The 17282-nt window shown below is 42.5% G+C and overlaps 3 protein-coding genes across 8 annotated transcripts; 2 read left to right on the top strand and 1 right to left on the bottom strand.

The window, feature by feature from the left end:
- The first annotated feature begins 842 nt into the window (after nt 1-842).
- imp3 (IMP U3 small nucleolar ribonucleoprotein 3) lies at nt 843-2732 on the top strand. Its single transcript, XM_024435106.2, has 7 exons — nt 843-1077; nt 1426-1533; nt 1670-1744; nt 1872-1951; nt 2123-2174; nt 2267-2339; nt 2509-2732. The coding sequence occupies exons 1-7, from the start codon at nt 941-943 to the stop codon at nt 2533-2535; spliced, it is 552 nt and encodes a 183-aa protein (XP_024290874.1). The 5' UTR covers nt 843-940; the 3' UTR covers nt 2536-2732.
- Nucleotides 2684-6971, bottom strand: sec22ba (SEC22 homolog B, vesicle trafficking protein a). Its single transcript, XM_024435105.2, has 5 exons — nt 6602-6971; nt 6290-6399; nt 5607-5767; nt 5178-5324; nt 2684-3557 (listed from the first exon to the last, which is right to left on the bottom strand). The coding sequence occupies exons 1-5, from the start codon at nt 6674-6676 to the stop codon at nt 3403-3405; spliced, it is 648 nt and encodes a 215-aa protein (XP_024290873.1). The 5' UTR covers nt 6677-6971; the 3' UTR covers nt 2684-3402.
- A 183-nt stretch (nt 6972-7154) lies between these two features.
- Nucleotides 7155-16159, top strand: zgc:55943 (uncharacterized protein C1orf21 homolog). 6 transcript variants are annotated; one of them, XM_042328579.1, is made up of 8 exons: nt 7155-7430; nt 8455-8556; nt 8679-8854; nt 9901-10036; nt 14071-14153; nt 14301-14371; nt 14513-14573; nt 14756-16159. In XM_042328579.1, exons 3-8 carry the CDS (start codon nt 8852-8854, stop codon nt 14792-14794), a joined length of 393 nt encoding a protein of 130 aa, XP_042184513.1. In that variant the 5' UTR covers nt 7155-7430; nt 8455-8556; nt 8679-8851; the 3' UTR covers nt 14795-16159. The 6 variants fall into 6 exon arrangements, with proteins under 6 accessions (XP_042184513.1, XP_042184518.1, XP_042184516.1 ...); XM_042328584.1 differs by lacking the exon at nt 8455-8556 and having other exon boundaries at nt 8694-8854; XM_042328582.1 differs by lacking the exon at nt 8455-8556.
- Nucleotides 16160-17282: the final 1123 nt, after the last annotated feature.

Below are 17282 nucleotides of genomic sequence, written 5' to 3'. Positions count from 1 at the left end.
GTTCAAATTGTTTGGGTACAGACCTGGATAGTAGGATAGAACTCTGCAGGCTATCTTTGCAGTAGATTGCAACACCACCCCCTTTGGCAGTTCTATCTTGTCTGAAAATGTTGTAGTTTGGAATTAAAATTTCTGAATTTTTGGTGGTCTTCCTAAACCAGGATTCAGACACAGCTAGAACATCCGGGTTGGCAGAGTGTGCTAATGAAGCATGCGTGTTTAATGAGTCCGCCAGATCAGAGGCAGTAGGGATGACCAGGGATGTTCTGTTGATAAGTGCGTGAATTGGACCATTTTTTTACTAGTACTTTTGGATGTCAAGGAAAATGTGTGGAGTAAAAAGTACAATATTTTCTTAAGGAATATAGTGAAGTAAAAGTAAAAGTAGTCAAAAATAATACATAAGTAGTACCTTAATTAAAGTATTTTTACTTAAGTACTTTACACCATTGGAATTAATAAAATTATTATATTGATAGGAGTGGGGCAAAAGAGTACTTGTGCATTGATAAGCACACCAAAGGACCTCAAACACGTTATTAATGTTAAGTAATAATAAAAAGAAGACAGCACTTCAACAAGCCTATTTCACACCATAGCCTGCTGAATTAGCCAGATAACTTTTATTTTATTTAAATTTAGGCACAAATGAAAATGGGGCACTCACTCGTCCACGGATTGGGGTTTCTGCATTGTCTTAATAAAGAGTTCGGCGTTCGACATGTACGTGCAGTTACAAGTACATACTCCTGCGCAGTAGATGGCGGTATCACACAATTGATTTATTTATTTTTGGAGGTATGATTCTCTTTGTTTGCGAATCAGCACCAGGTCGCCGAAGAAGAAAAACATGCGCTTCCTCTTGGTCCGGAAAGCGTGGAAGTAAATGTATCTTGGTAATTACATGGTAGTTTTCTAGTCACAAAATTATAACGGCAAAATGGTTCGAAAATTGAAATTTCATGAGCAGAAGCTTTTGAAGAAGGTTGACTTTATTAACTGGGAGGTAGACAACAACCTGCACGAGGTGAAAGTATTGCGGAGGTATCACATCGAGAAGAGAGAAGACTACACCAAGTGAGTATGCGGTTTTATGGCCTTGTTTTTGTCTCCAGCTATATGTAAAATGTGTTTTAAGTTAATCAGTTTAGGTTTTGATGCGGAAGTTATTGTTAATTTGGTATATAGTATAATAAGGGTGACTATTCCAAATTCTAAAATGTCCTACCTACAGGAAGCATTCTAGTTGAATTATGATGGCTTCGATATGGGCAAACATCCAACCATATTATTCCATCTATTGTATTCAAATTTGTTCTATGTGGAGGCATTTTTAGCACATTGACAACCCCCTAGAACACGGTCCCTACTCAGCAGCCTCGGTGTGTTTTGATTAGCCACAGTCTGCTAACGTTATATCCATAGGTACAATAAGTTGAGCCGTAACATCAGAGAGCTTGCTCAGAAGATACGTGATCTGGACGAGAAGGATGGCTTCAGAGCCCACAGCACAGGTCAACTACTTGAGAAACTGTGAGTATCAGTGGAACTGAATTCGAACCCGGGCCCCTGCGCCCATAGGAAACTGTATGTCCTCTAAAAGTAACGTGTAACACACACGTACTACAGAGTGATGATGGTGTCTAGCATTTTGCATCTCTTCTTAAAGGTACGGTACTGGGCTGATCCCCACCAAACAGAACCTGGCTCTTACAGAGAAAGTCACCGCCTCTTCATTCTGCAGGTGAATAAACAAACCCATTCCATCTCCCAATAACAATAGTAAGAGTAAAAGTAGATGTTGCATTCTATCCATCGCTTGCAATACCTCTGGCTCAATTCGGTCCTATCTCCATCTCTCTGATTTCCAGGAGGCGGCTACCCACCATAATGGTAAGCTTACGAATGGCTCAGAACCTGAAGACAGCCATCACCTTCATCGAACAGGGACGTATCCTTCACATGGTAACAGTACTAGTGATGTAGCGCCTGTGCGCATGCTGTGGCAATGGTGTTTTTTTTTTTAACCCTCTTGTAGGGATCATAGACTGAAATGTGAATTAGATTGTTATTCTGTGTTGGATTATCTATGTAGTGCTTTGTGGCCTTGACTGTACCTTAGATGTGCGTGTGGGACCAGAAATTGTCACAGATGCAGCTTTCCTCGTCACTAGGTAAGTGTAGGGTTTGTCTGACTACTTTTGGTACTTCTTCCTTTCTGACATCTTGTCAGCCCCCCAAAATCCTAAATGTTTTATTTCATCAGAAATATGGAAGACTTTGTAACATGGGTTGACTCTTCAAAGATCAAACAGCACGTCATGACCTACAATGATGAGGTGAGAGAGACCACGGTCTAAGATAAGTCGTCTGACAAAGTTCAGTTTGTTTGAATAGCTCAAAGGTCCCAGGCATATTTGTTTGGATATAAGATGGTCTAGTCTGATGGTAAATCCTGTTGTACAAATGGGGATTCTGACTGTCTCATTGGTGCCCTTTGTTTTCCAGAGGGATGACTTTGATCTTGTGGTATAGACCTACAGTATTCATCGCCCATGGGAAGGACAAGAGGAATGTGCAGAGGCTTGCATGTGTGTGCATAAGAAGTATGAGCATTTGTATGTGTGTTTGACTGAGTGTGTATGGGACTATTTTTTGAGGGAAGGAGTGTTATTGCAACATGTAGTGTTCAACTTTTTATAAACATTAAGATAAATATACATTTCAACAAATCCTTTTTTTTTTTTTTTTACAGTCATGTAACCTTTGAAAACAATATACAATTTTTTGCCATGGTAAAGGGTTGTTTCACACTTAAGACCATTTGCATATAGATAGAATTGTCCTTCAGTGACATTGTAAAAAACTAATTAAAACGGAATAATGTAAACTATTGAGTTTTCAATCCCAACTAATGGGATTATACCTCTACTGCGAATTCAGAAAGCTCTACTTTGCTCACATTACCAACCACAGGGCAGTATCTTTATACAGGTGTTGAAGGATTCTGTGTTTGGTTAACCATGTCACCTGGATTTTAACCTTTTATTTAAAGCATTTTCCATCAATCTGTCCCCATATTTTTGTCAGATGGTCCAGTACCATCATCCTCGGACAATTGCTTTATTTTTGTGGTCTAATTCTCATTTCTGGAAAAGGCTTCAAATTAAAATCCAGGTCATTTGACATAAATAACCAAACAGTGCCCTAGGTACGAGACATGACAAAGCTGAAGAAGGCACAGTTCCATCCACTACTTACAAGGTCTCTCCCTAAGGCATCGATGTAGGAACTTAAGCTTTGCTGTTAACAGAAACCACCAATATGGCATCCTATAATTAATAGGTACCAGCGAGTTTAAATGGGAATTCAGACTGTCACCAACTTAAGTCCTTATGCCAATCAGATCCACCAGAAACGCATATAGACGATGAGTGTAATGAAGAAGACTGCCCCTGCTGCTATCTTGGCATAGATGGATCGGGTGTTGAGGTACTTGGCGTCGCTGCGGTACTTCTTTGAAAGGCTGGACAGATCGCTGGCTTTGGTGTCGAGAGCTGGAGGGAAACATATTAATAAACTATTTGAGGACTAGTGTGACCAATAATAGCTGTATTAGAGTGTATTCGGAAAGTATTCAGACCCCTTGACCTTTGCCACATTGTTACGTTACTGCCTTATTCTAAAATTGATTTTTTTAAATTCCCCTGTCAATCTACACACAATACCACAATGTCAAAGCAAAAACAGGTTAAGACTTTTTTTTTTGCATATGTAAGTATCATATTTAGATAAGTATTCTGACCCTTTACTCTGTACTTTTGTTGAAAAACCTTTGACAGCGATTACAGCCTCAAGTCTTTTTGGGTATCACGCTACAAGCTTGGTACGCCTGTATTTGGGGAGTTTCTCCCATTCTTCTCTGCAGATCCTCAAGCTCTGTCAGGTTGGATGGGGAGTGTTGCTGCACAGCTATTTTCAGGTCTCTCCAGAGATGTTTGAACTCCAAGCAAGCTTTCAGGTGCCTTTTACTGAAGAGTGGCTTCCGTCTGGCCACTCTACCATAAAGGTATGATTGGTGGAGTTCTGCAGTGATGGTTGTCCTTTTAGAAGGTTCTCCCATCTCCACAGAGGAACTCCGGAGCTCTGTCAGTGACCATCGTGTTCTTGATCACTTCCCTGACAAAGGCTCTTCTCCCCCCGATTGCTCAGTTTGGCCAGGTGGCCTGCTCTAGCAAGTCTTCGTGGTTCCGAACTTCTTCCATTTAAGAATGTTGGAGGCCACTGTGTTCTTGGGGACCTTCAATGTTGTAGACATTTTTTGGTACCCTTCCCAGATCTGTGCCTCGACACAATCCTGACACAGACCTCACAGCTTGGTTTTTGCTCTGATGTACTGTCAACTGTAGGACCTTTTATAGAGACAGGTGTGCCTTTCTAAATCATGTCTAATCAATTAAATTTACCACAGGTGGCCTCCCAAGTTGTAGAAAAATCTCAAGGATGAGTAATTGAAACAGGATGCACCTTAGCTCAATTTCAAGTATCATAGCAAAGGGTCTGAATACTTATGCAAATAAGTTATTTCTAAACCTGTTTTCGCTTTGTCATTATGGGGTATTGTGTGTAGATTTAAGATTTTTATTCATTTAATCCATTTTAGTATAAGGTTCTAACTTAACAAAATGTGGAAAAAGGGAAGGGGTCTGAATACTTTCTGAATGCACTGTGTGCAAGCTTCAATCTTAAATGGGAAAGATAGGCACCACTTAAAAATATGGAAATAGATGTTGCCCATCTTGTCCATTCATTTGGGATTGAGGCCTGCAGTTTTACCTTAATTGATATTGTGGTTCAACAACTGATAGCGTTGAATATGGACTCGACAACATCTGACAAACTTACAGTCCCAGTCAAAAGTTTGGACACCTACTCATTCAAGAGTTTTCCTTTATTTTACTATTTTCTACGTTGTATATGCGTCATTTCATAGGTTACTATTCTACAATGTAGAACATAGTAAAAAATAAAGAAAATCCCTTGAATGAGTAGGTGTCCAAACTTTTGACCAATACTGTAGATTTGACTGAACCATCCCTTTAAATGAATTAGGTGTATTTTATGTCTATGGCGGGTTTGATGCCAGGGCTATGTATTATACAAGGTATGATGATTACCAGATAAGGCCTCTCCTCGTTGCAGGACCTCTTCAATGTTTGCCACCATGATACGCTGGACGTCCTGCAGTTCTGTGTTGATGCTGCCCAGGTTCCTCCGTGCCCTGCTGTCAATGTAGTTCTTCTTTGTCTTCTGGATGTACACGTCTGAGGAAGGAATATACACAAATAACACACTACGTGTTGGTTTAGGGTGCATCTCAAGTCTAATGTGGCATCCGCTCGTCATTACTTACATCTGCGCTGAGAATTGAAAAACAAGGGATGGGGAAATGCAATATGGTGGACGTCTACTGGGATTTTCTTTTGCCAATCTTATCTAGTTGTCTTTTTTACATCAGCTATGATGCACCCTTACTTCAAATATATGTTGTTTGCCTAGGGTGTCTTGAATTGGATGTTAATGATTGAAAAGAGAAAGGTTCTCACCAAACTCAATGAAAGAGTATGGCCTGGAGACGGTGGGGACTTTCTTTCCATGCTGTTCATTGAATTCTGTTTGGAGGACTTCCAGGTACCCAAATACCAGTTTCTTGGGAAACACAGCTTCACACAAGGCCAAGTAGCACACGCCATGTTCTATTACATAGCTGGTGAGACGAACACAGATGTGAACCATTAGTGGGAGAAACACTTAATACATTAGTTTCTCAAATAGGCCGATTAAGATTTCTACATACAGCACAGCGGCCGATCAGTCACAGACTAGGGGGTTATTGAGACAGTTTTTCCTGAACACGTAACCAAATCAAATGTTATTGGTCACATATACATGGTTAGCAGATGTTAATGTGAATGTAGCGAAATGCTTGTGCTTCTAGTTCTGACAGTGCAGTAATAGCTAACAAGTCATTTTAACAAATGCACAACGACTACCTTATACACACTGTAAAGGGATTGAAAAATAATTGGTACATAAATATATGGATGCGCAATGGCCATGCAGCGTAGGCAAGATGCAATAGATGGTTTAAAATACAGTATATACACATATGAGATAAGTAGTGTAGGATATGTCAATATTATTAAAGTGGTATTAAACCCGAGTTTTGCCTTGTTAGGAATGGAAACTCCACCAATGACATAGAAGACTCCATAGAGCTCATACTTACTGGAAGGACATGACCCCAGCCTCCAGAGTACATCTATTGGGACTCTGGGCATTTAGTTTGCGGCACAGCTGCTTAGCCTGGCTCTGGTAATGTTGCAAGTCTCTTCCTGACTAAACATAGGGAGAGCTAAAGGTTTATGAAATCATTCTTTCAGTTTAAAAAAACACCTACACTATGTATGATAGAAGTGCCTCTAAAACAAGGCAATATAAGTGTTAGTAGTATTCATCAGAATATTATGTAATTTAGCTGCAGTTTGTAAACCGTTAAGTTAGCACGGCTAGCTAGGAAGAGAATGTGGTTCATTCAAACCTGCTCGTCTTCTTGCATCGATGCAGCAAGCGGCAGACCATCTGCTACTCGAGCGATCATTGTCAGTAAAATCATATTGATTGAAACCTCTACAATCCCCACTACAGACTGAGACGTAGGTTTTTGCTGGCTGTGTAAAAACTTCAAATAAACTTGGGTGCCTAGCTTCTGCTGTCAAATCTGACGCCCGAGTAGCTCGATGCGGGTGCTGATACCGCGTTCACAATTTCCGACTTGCTGATTCGTTGGAACGCGGCACGTGTGTAACTACAACCAGCAAGCAGGTCGAACATTTTAGACTTTTCGGAATTTACTTTTTCGTAGCAGGTTAGGATAATTAACGTGGCAGGTTAGGAGGCTTAGGTTAGGGTTAGCTAAAAATGCTCTCCTAACCTGCTACGAAAAGTCACTTCTGGTCGTAGGCTGCACTCCAGAGATACTTTTGGGGAGATTGGAATCGTATTACTAACTCTCTTCTGTACGTTGCCCATGCGTCGGCAATGGGTCGCGCGGTGCATTCTGGGACAAGGAAAGCTCTCCTTCGGGGAGTGAATGGGAGTCAATTGGGCGCATACTCAAAAACCCAACATTAGCATGCATTTCGTCAACAATAATACAACATTACAAATCTTTTCCGAGATGTGAGATACTTAAATTGTTCTCTATAATATCGTATAGCTTTGGAATCGTGATATGACGTACATTTTAGGAAAATATTCAGGTTTCTCGACTCATACACTGACTTCAAGAAGTGATTGCGGTACGATTAGTTTATCAACTGGGTGACGCAGCATGACATCTTGGACACGATTGGTCGACCGTCTGCTGGGTGAGGCGTTACGTTTTTCAATTTATGGCGCAATTGGATTCCTATCTTCACATTTCTCTAATATCTCTGTGTCCTCCCTCAAGACACACAAACCCCTCAATGCGCGAGGGGTCGTCACTAGTTATCATAGCCACAAATAAACCCCGCCCATTTGTACAATTTATATTTTTTAAATGTGATTTTAAAGCATACCCTAACCGTAACCACACTGCTAACCCTATGCCTCGTCCTAACCTTCAATTAAGACCAAAAATATATTAGGTTTAATACATTTTTAATATGTAGGCCAATTTGACTTTGTGGCTGTGGTAACTAGTGGAAGATCTTGTTGCGCCCTGGAATTGGGTCTGACGGCAACTCTCAACCATAGAGAATGATAGAGAGGCCTGTAAGTGCCCAAAGGCCTTTTTAGCATGAGCAGCACCATTGAGTGCTTCCACCACTGCAATGTAGTCAACTGGGTGAGACGTCCAACTTCATTAGCTGAGCCCTCCTGGTGACCCTGTTGGAGTCATGTCCGACCTGGACATGAAGGGATCAGCGAATCGAGAAGAAGAAAATGGACTACTTTAAAATGGAGATAGCCTCAATGGCGCTGCCCATGCTCTCACATAAATTATAATGGCACAGATACAAAGACGAGCCCTCTATCTATCTCTATGCTCTAAACTTTCTTCTTATTCTTAGTGTGGTTTTCCAGCTGCCTTTCACAGGTCGGAGTGTGAATTGCACATTTGTTCAAAATTGTACCCTCCAGATTTCACAAAAAAAGGGCAATGGGAAAAAGAAATGGGCCCCACCATCTAACTTTACATAAACGCCCACCACCCAACAAACCCACCACCCTTTCCCACTATTTTGGCCCTAACAGATCCTCCCAGAACCTCCTGTAGTTTTTCTTCACCAAAATCTCTGACACCCAAAGCTTCTCTGCTGCTGCTATTACCTCATCAATCTTCTTGGATTTTCCGTTCCATTTATGAGGTACAATTAATGACCATGGTTAATTTCCTCACTGCTTCAGCATAACACTTTCTGCACTGCTCGAAAACTGGCAACCTCAAACGGACTCTCTTGACCCACACAGCTCTTTCCACCGAAACTAAACACAAGTCAGATGTTTTAGGTGAATGTTCTTTCAGCCATAATATTAGAATATAGTTAAGTCTCATGAGGCTCGATTACATTTTTAAAAATGTTCTGTGTAATGTCTGAAAATCATCAAGAAACAACCATTTGTGTCATCAGTTTCACATTCTCCAGACCCGACAGCGAGCCAGGCGGATAGCATCTCGATTGCTAATGTCTGACGGTGTATTGAGAGATGCAGATGCTGTCCCCGATGCGGGCGCCTGTCGTTTGAAGCCGGTCGAAACTCCAAGAACCAATACAGGCAGAACCATGGACAGATCCTGTAAAAAATGGTAAATTTGCTAATGTTTGTACTTGGAATAACATTGGATATTTGTATTGGTCCAGTCGTTTTGTTTGTTTGTGGATGTTGCCTGGATCGTTGTGCAATGAAACCGTGCTCTATTGCACTATTGCATTTTCTTTTATTATAGTCGATAGCAAACATTCAGCCTTCGTCAGTTTTTCGATGATATTCGAGTCAATATTGGTGCAGTTTTTGCAGTTTTCTGTTATTAAATGAAATAGCAATGGATGCTGCCAGCCACCTGCCTATAAATAAAGCTCAATTGATAGCATCATCGATGCACTGAAGTAGCATGATGATAACACAGCCTACATTTTCATATAGCTTTCTAATGTCATCGCGCTAACTCAGTAGAATACAGTAGAATATCGAAACGTGATGACAGTCCAATCGGTCAGCTGACACCGCAGCTGGACACAGCTCATCAGATCAGTGCGCTCAACCAGAGACCCGTCTGTCCAATAATAATCAGGTCGTCAGACCAGTCTCCATTTGAGGGCTTATGCTATGAAATGTATCTGCTCTTGACTAACAACCACAATGCCTCAATAGCACACACGGCAAGCTATTATTAGCATACTCTCTCGGTCTACCATGTCAATACTTGGACCGTAAATTGATTGGGTCACGAACGCATAGTCCTAATTGTCACATCCCCCTCATTCGCTGGTGCCCAACAATCTAACCGGTTCGCAGTAGATTATACGATGCCTTGGCACCATTGGCATCGCGAGCACCTTTGAATGGCCTATTGTGTGAGGTGCAGCTGGTACGATCGTGTGTTGTGATTGTAGTTCTCAACTGCGCATCGCAAAACTAGGCAGGCGTAGTGAAAGGCCTTGTTAAGTGCGTTATTCTTAGATATTTATGATGAAACAAATTTTTTAAAGATTAATGATGGGGGATTGTTCATTTGGGTGGAATGCTTCTAGGCATGTTGCCACTGACACAAGGTCAGATATAATCCTTAATATCCTTAAAATCTCCTTCTCCCTATCAAACCAACCTCTCTCCATCCCTTCCTTCCTCTAGGTCAGCCTGTGGTGTGCGTGGGTGAGGAGGAAAGCGGGTAAGGAGATGGGCTGCACCTCGGCCAAGCAGGTGTCGGCAGTGCCAAGTGGTGAGGAGGGCCGCAGTAAAGCCTACAGCAATGGGGACCTTCTTTCCGGTCAGTACACATTCACCTGTACAGGCCTATTCTGGAGGGTTAAAGAATGTTTTGAATGTTCAGACTTGCAGAACGTTCATATGGGACAATATTTTACTGTGTGGCTCATTCGTTAGAGCATGGCGCCTACCATGCTAAGGGTTGTGGGTTCAATTCCCGATGGGGCCACCTGTACTTAAAATGTAGGGTTATGCCCAGATGACTGTATGTCACTTTGGATCAAAGTGTTGTCCAAATGGAATAAACAGATATGTTTGTGTGGGAAAAATAGAATGTTGAATGGTATGTTAGCTTCATTTGTTACATTTCATACACATAACTTCACAGATCTTCATTGTAAAGGGTTTTAACACTGTTTCCCATGCTTGTTCAATGAACCATAAACAATTCATAAACATAAGCACCTGTGGAACGGTCGTTAAGACACTACCAGCTTACAGACGGTAGGCAATTAAGTCACAATTATGAAAACTTAGGACACTAAAGAGGCCTTTCTACTGACTCGAAAAAACACCAAAAGAAAAATGCCCATAGTCCCTTAGGCATGCTGCAAGGAGGCATGAGGACTGCAGATGTGGCCAGGGCAATACATTGCAATATGAGTACTGTGAGACCCCTTAGACAGCACTACAGGGAGACAGGACGAACAGCTGATTGCCCTCGCAGTGGCAGACCACATGTAACAACCCCTGCACAGGATCGGTACATCCGAACATCACACCTGAGACCAACATAGCATACAGCAGTAAAAGAGGATTCAGTAAAACACTTGCTGTTAGGAAACTATCAAATTACAGTACTTTTGTTTTTAGGTCAGTGCCTGTCCGGATTTTGTTTTGGTCGGTTTGTTTTTACAGGATGGCAGGTACAGGATGGCAACAACAACTGCCCGAGTTACACTAGGAATGCACAATTTTTCTTAGAAGGAATGAGCGTTACACCGATGCCTGAACTCTGGAGCGAGATCGATTTGGAGGTGGAGAGTCCATCATGGTCTGGGGTGGTGTGCCACAGCGATCATGGGACTGAGCTTGTTGTCATTGCAGGCCATATCAACACTGTGCATTACAGGGAAGATATCCTCCTCCCTCATGTGGTACCCTTCCTGCAGGCTCATCCTGACATGACCCTCCAGCAATGCCACCAGCCATACTGCTCGTTCTGTGCGTGATTTCCTGCAAGACAGGAATGACAGTGTTCTGCCATGGCCAGCGAAGAACCCGGATCTCAATCCCATTGTGCACATCTGGGACCTGATGGATCGGAGGGTGAGGGCTAGGGCCATTCCACTCAGAAATGTCCGGGAACTTGCAGGTGCCATGGTGGAAGAGTGGGGTAACATCTCACAGCAAGAATGGGCAAATCTGGTGCAGTCCATGAGGAGGAGATGCACTGCAGTACTTAATGCAGCTGGTGGCCACACCAGATACTGACCCCCTTGTTCAGGGACACATTATTCAATTTCTATTAGTCACATGTCTGTGGAACTTGTTCAGTTTATGTCTGTTGTTGAATCTTGTTATGTTCATACAAATATTTACACATGTCAAGTTTGCTGAAAATAAACGCAGTTGACAGTGAGAGGACGTTTCTTTTTTTGCTGAGTTTACAACACACTGAGTACTAGCATACCTACCCACGTGCTTTACTTAAATAGTGGCTGGTGGTGCTGCAAATGTTACTGCAGCAACCTCAGGGAGTAGTCCGAGAGGAGAGTCATACATCTAAACCATTCGGTCCCAAGCATGCTATCCACAGTTCCAAGACCGTTAACATGTACAGTGGGGCAAAAAAGTATTTAGTCAGCCACCAATTGTGCAAGTTCTCCAATTTAAACAGATGAGAGAGGCCTGTAATTTTCATCATAGGTACACTTCAACTATGACAGACAAAATGAGGAAAAAATAATCCAGAAAATCACATTGTAGGATTTTTAATGAATTTATTTGCAAATTATGGTGGAAAATAAGTATTTGGTCAATAACAAAAGTTTATCTCAATACTTTGTCATTGCCAACAAAGGGTATATAACAAAGGTCAAACGTTTTCTGTAAATCTTCACAAGGTTTTCACACACTGTTGCTGGTATTTTGGCCCATTCCTCCATGCAGATCTCCTCTAGAGCAGTGATGTTTTGGGGCTGTTGCTGGGCAACATTTCAATCGACTGGATCGGGAATATCATGAGTGGCTGCTCTAATTTCAGTCATGCTCTAATCCGAAGCATGGAGCTGTCAAGTAAAAATGTATTGTCACAAGCAAAAAATAAGTTGATGTCGCTGGTAGTGTTAACAATCGCATAAGAACATAAAGGCACTCGCGTGTAGAAAAGTTAAGTCTTTATTGCAACTTGGTTGCCAATGTTAATAAGACCCTACCCGTTCTCACCTACACTGCGTTTAGCTTCTGCATCAAATCAAATTTTATTTGTCACATACACATGGTTAGCAGATGTTAATGCGAGTGTAGCGAAATGCTTGTGCTTCTAGTTCCGACAATGCAGTAATAACCAACAAGTAATCTAACTAACAATTCCAAAACTACTGTCTTATACACAGTGTAAGGGGATAAAGAATATGTACATAAGGATATATGAATGAGTGATGGTACAGAGCAGCATAGGCAAGATACAGTAGCTGATATCGAGTACAGTATATACATATGAGATGAGTATGTAAACAAAGTGGCATAGTTAAAGTGGCTAGTGATACATGTATTACATAAGGATGCAGTCGATGATATAGAGTACAGTATATACGTATGCATATGAGATGAATAATGTAGGGTATGTAAACATTATATAAGGTAGCATTGTTTAAAGTGGCTAGTGATATATATTTACATCATTTCCCATCAATTCCCATTATTAAAGTGGCTGGAGTTGAGTCAGTGTCAGTGTGTTGGCAGCAGCCACTCAATGTTAGTGGTGGCTGTTTAACAGTCTGATGGCCTTGAGATAGAAGCTGTTTTTCAGTCTCTCGGTCCCAGCTTTGATGCACCTGTACTGACCTCGCCTTCTGGATGATAGCGGGGTGAACAGGCAGTGGCTCGGGTGGTTGATGTCCTTGATGATCTTTATGGCCTTCCTGTAATATCGGGTGGTGTAGGTGTCCTGGAGGGCAGGTAGTTTGCCCCCGGTGATGCGTTGTGCAGACCTCACTACCCTCTGGAGAGCCTTACGGTTGAGGGCGGAGCAGTTGCCGTACCAGGCGGTGATACAGCCCGCCAGGATGCTCTCGATTGTGCATCTGTAGAAGTTTGTGAGTGCTTTTGGTGACAAGCCGAATTTCTTCAGCCTCCTGAGGTTGAAGAGGCGCTGCTGCGCCTTCTTCACGATGCTGTCTGTGTGAGTGGACCAATTCAGTTTGTCTGTGATGTGTATGCCGAGGAACTTAAAACTTGCTACCCTCTCCACTACTGTTCCATCGATGTGGATAGGGGGTGTTCCCTCTGCTGTTTCCTGAAGTCCACAATCATCTCCTTAGTTTTGTTGACGTTGAGTGTGAGGTTATTTTCCTGACACCACACTCAGAGGGCCCTCACCTCCTCCCTGTAGGCCGTCTCGTCGTTGTTGGTAATCAAGCCTACCACTGTTGTGTCGTCCGCAAACTTGATGATTGAGTTGGAGGCGTGCGTGGCCACGCAGTCGTGGGTGAACAGGGAGTACAGGAGAGGGCTCAGAACGCACCCTTGTGGGGCCCCAGTGTTGAGGATCAGCGGGGAGGAGATGTTGTTGCCTACCCTCACCACCTGGGGGCGGCCCGTCAGGAAGTCCAGTACCCAGTTGCACAGGGCGGGGTCGAGACCCAGGGTCTCGAGCTTGATGACGAGCTTGGAGGGTACTATGGTGTTGAATGCCGAGCTGTAGTCGATGAACAGCATTCTCACATAGGTATTCCTCTTGTCCAGATGGGTTAGGGCAGTGTGCAGTGTGGTTTCAGTCCAATCAGGAGTTGGACTGAAAGGGATGTGTTCATTTGTAGTACTAGTGCCACATCCTCCTAGAGCTCACTTTTTTAAACTTTTTTTTTACAGACGAGTACAAAAAAGGAGTGGAAAAGGTCAAGTATATCAATGGAGAAGAGGACAGACTGAACACCTGCAACCAGGACAGCACGGTGAGAACTGCCAGAATTGTATTTTTTTTAATGAACCCTCAAAAGTTAGTAAGGGAAGTTAGTCAAGGGTAAACCTCTACACCTACATACTGTACACTTACAAAATGATTCTGCCAGTGATGTATGATGGCCCCCTGTGTGTTTCAGGAGAAAACTGCCCTGCTTACTAGGGTCCAACGCACAGATGACACAGGATCAAATGGCAATGGGAAGACACAGTGAGTTGAACTAACTATTTTTGTTGTCATTATGACACAAATGAATGCAGTGTATGTTGTCCCTTTCCATCCCTGAACTAACAGTTGAAATGCAACTAACCATAACCCTTTAGTGTGAATGACTCATTTCTTTCTCCACAGTATCCATTCTTCAGAGAGCCAGCAAGAGTTCTTCAGGATGCTGGATGAGAAGATAGAAAAGGTGAGGAGAGAGCCTGGTTCCAGATCTGTTAACTTCAGCATGACAATGACCCTAGGGGCTGGCAAGAGAGCCAAACTGATCTGGGGCAGAGCTGAAATCGTGTGTGTGTGTGGGGGGGGGGAGGGAGTCAGTCAGTCAGTCAGTGTCTGGGGACAACTCCATCTTCTGCTTTGCCTTTTCAGGGGCAGGACTACTGCTCAGAGGAAGAGGATATGACATAGCACTGACGTCCGCTATCTGCTCCCCTGAGAAGAAGGATTTGTCCAATGGAGGCTGGTGTTATTTCAGCCATTACAATGAGCCATTCCATTCCAGCCATTACAATGAGCCCATCCTCCAATTTCTCCCTCCACTTGCCTCCACTGGATTTTTCCAATGGCATGGACAGACTATACCACATATACCTTACCCAATGGCCCCTCCTCCTTTTGGACTGGCCCATTTCGTGGATGGAGTGGGAGACACGTTGACCCTCAAGCACCTTTGCTTACCACACTGTCTATATCTACAACCGTCTCCCCGTAACAGATGTTTGAGTCCATTGCGACAATGTCCCCCCCCCACCCCACCCCAAAGGAGGAAGGACCACTTCCAGGCGTATAATTTTGAACAACTCTCCAAGTCTGTCGCCATGGTTACCCTGCACACGAAGTACAGCAGCTGCTCTAGACTCTGTGACTGTGGTCCGTTAAAAGACACTGGCATTCTAGTCATTTTGAACCCATGGATTGACTAAAGCCACGACCAATAACCATGATGGTATCAGTCTCAAAGAACATTTGTCAATCCTTATCTGATTCTGATTGGATTATGAACAGTGGAGGTAATGGAGAGCAGAAGAAAATGAATCTGGGAATTATTCCAGGGGTCGTATTCATTGGGCACCAAATGGAAGAAAACGTTCTGAAACAGGGAGGGCCTTCGAATAAGAAGCGGCAGTTGACATTTTCCATAGCAAAATGTTTTTTTCTACAGTGTTCCCTAATGAATGCGATCCAGGTGGCTGGAAACATTGAGCATTGCAGATAGAAACACGAATACAGCTGCTGATGCTCCTTATCATTGCATTATATCCTTATCTCTATGTAGTGTATATCTATCTGCAACATTCCAAGCGTGCCACCCCAATGAACACACCCTTGGAGGGGAAACCGGGGCTACTTACTTCCTGCATTCCAAGACACTTTTTGAATCTTCTTTTCTACAGTATGTTCATATGCGATTCATAGTCTTATCTATGTCTTCTTACTTCACCACGTAGGTTATTCTTGTTTAATTTTAATGCTCAGGGTTGAAGTGTTCTAGTCATTGTCTTTTGTAGGAGAGCCTACCTCTTCATTAGGCTTTGTTGTCCCATTTGTGTACACACACACGGTTATTTCCCTAGCACCCTACTGTCACTATCTGTTCTTCTTACCTGTTAATAAGACCATCTCAGTGTTAAATCTACAGGCAGTATACTGTATTAGGAGCATAGATCATGCAATGGTCTTTGCATTTGTCGTCATGGTCATTTTTCTGTGCTTGTTTTTCATGTTCAAATGTGTTTTTTTTTTATTATAGTCAAATAAAAAACAAGAAATGTTTTCAGGTCACCGTAATATAGTTTGTCCAAGAAGATGGCTGCATATACAGTTCTTGTGGTGTTACTATTACCTAACGCTGCAGAGGCACAGCCAAGTTTTTTTTGTTACTATAGTCTGTATCTGTCAATGTCAAATGATGGCGTAGCAATGATCTAAATGAAGCATCCACGGTAGGTTTAATGCTGCCCTCTACAGTTTAAAAATGCGAAGTAAATGGGTAGCGAGACATCACACAACAAAACGTTGTGTTACAGTTATTCTAGCTCGTCTCTCTCAGTGGACTGTACATGTTCTGAGTGGTGCCATTTGGTAGTGGTCTACTGCAGTCTGCTACATTAACCTGTTGCTTAATTCAGTTCCAGACAGCGTTATGTATCCTCTCAGGGGTAATGTCCAACTGCATTTCACAGTGTCTTTGATGATCGATTATGTGTCAATTGTCAGAGAAGTTAAAACAACAAACCCTCAGGCCCACAGAGACTGTAGCACCTTGTGAAGGCGGTTATGGTCGTCTTAGTATTTCCGTCATATTTCATATTTTCGCAGCCTCGGTGTCATATTTTATGTAGGCTTTTTATTACATTTTTTAAAAGTGAACCTTTATTGAACCAGGTAAGTCAGTTAAAGAACAAATTCTTATTTACAACAACGACCTACCAGAAAGCAAAAGGCTTCCTGCGGGGATGGGAAATAAAATGTAAAAAATATAGGACAAAACACACATCACGACAAGAGGGACAACACAACACTACATAAAGAGACCTAAGACAACAGCATAGCATGGCAGCAACACATGACGACATAGCATGGTAGCAAAACAACATGGTAGCAACACAACATTGCAGGAGCAGAACATGGTACAAACATTATTGGGCACAGACAACAGCACAAAGGGAAAGAAGGTAGAGACAACAATACTTCACGCAAAGCAACCACAATTGTCAGTAAGTGTGTCCATGATTGAGTCTTTGAATGAAGAGATTGAGGTAACTGACCAGTTTGAGTTTGTTGCAGCTCTTTCTAGTCGCTAGCTGCAGCGACCTGAAAAGACGAGCGACCCAGGGATGTGTGCGCTTTGGGGACCTTTAACAGAATGTGATGGGTATACAGAGATGACCAGTTT

This window comes from Oncorhynchus tshawytscha, linkage group LG10 (assembly GCF_018296145.1).
Source record: "Oncorhynchus tshawytscha isolate Ot180627B linkage group LG10, Otsh_v2.0, whole genome shotgun sequence".
In the NCBI taxonomy this organism is placed as follows: domain Eukaryota; kingdom Metazoa; phylum Chordata; class Actinopteri; order Salmoniformes; family Salmonidae; genus Oncorhynchus; species Oncorhynchus tshawytscha.
Note: the sequence above shows the minus strand (reverse complement) of the source record. Positions and strands in the feature narration are given on the sequence as shown.

Bases quoted from the DNA above. Each gene is read 5' to 3' on its own strand.
- imp3 (XM_024435106.2), top strand. From the start codon at position 941: ATGGTTCGAAAATTGAAATTTCATGAGCAGAAGCTTTTGAAGAAGGTT. The intron at 1,952-2,122 runs GTATCCTTCACA...ACTGTACCTTAG, and splicing joins CACCTTCATCGAACAGGGAC to ATGTGCGTGTGGGACCAGAA. The intron at 2,175-2,266 runs GTAAGTGTAGGG...TTATTTCATCAG, and splicing joins GCAGCTTTCCTCGTCACTAG to AAATATGGAAGACTTTGTAA.
- sec22ba (XM_024435105.2), bottom strand. From the start codon at position 6,676: ATGATTTTACTGACAATGATCGCTCGAGTAGCAGATGGTCTGCCGCTT. The intron at 6,400-6,601 runs GTTTGAATGAAC...CCCTATGTTTAG, and splicing joins CGATGCAAGAAGACGAGCAG to TCAGGAAGAGACTTGCAACA. The intron at 3,558-5,177 runs GTAATCATCATA...GTTTCCCTCCAG, and splicing joins ACGAGGAGAGGCCTTATCTG to CTCTCGACACCAAAGCCAGC.
- zgc:55943 (XM_042328584.1), top strand. The intron at 14,372-14,512 runs GTGAGTTGAACT...CTTTCTCCACAG, and splicing joins AATGGCAATGGGAAGACACA to TATCCATTCTTCAGAGAGCC. The intron at 14,574-14,755 runs GTGAGGAGAGAG...TTGCCTTTTCAG, and splicing joins TGGATGAGAAGATAGAAAAG to GGGCAGGACTACTGCTCAGA.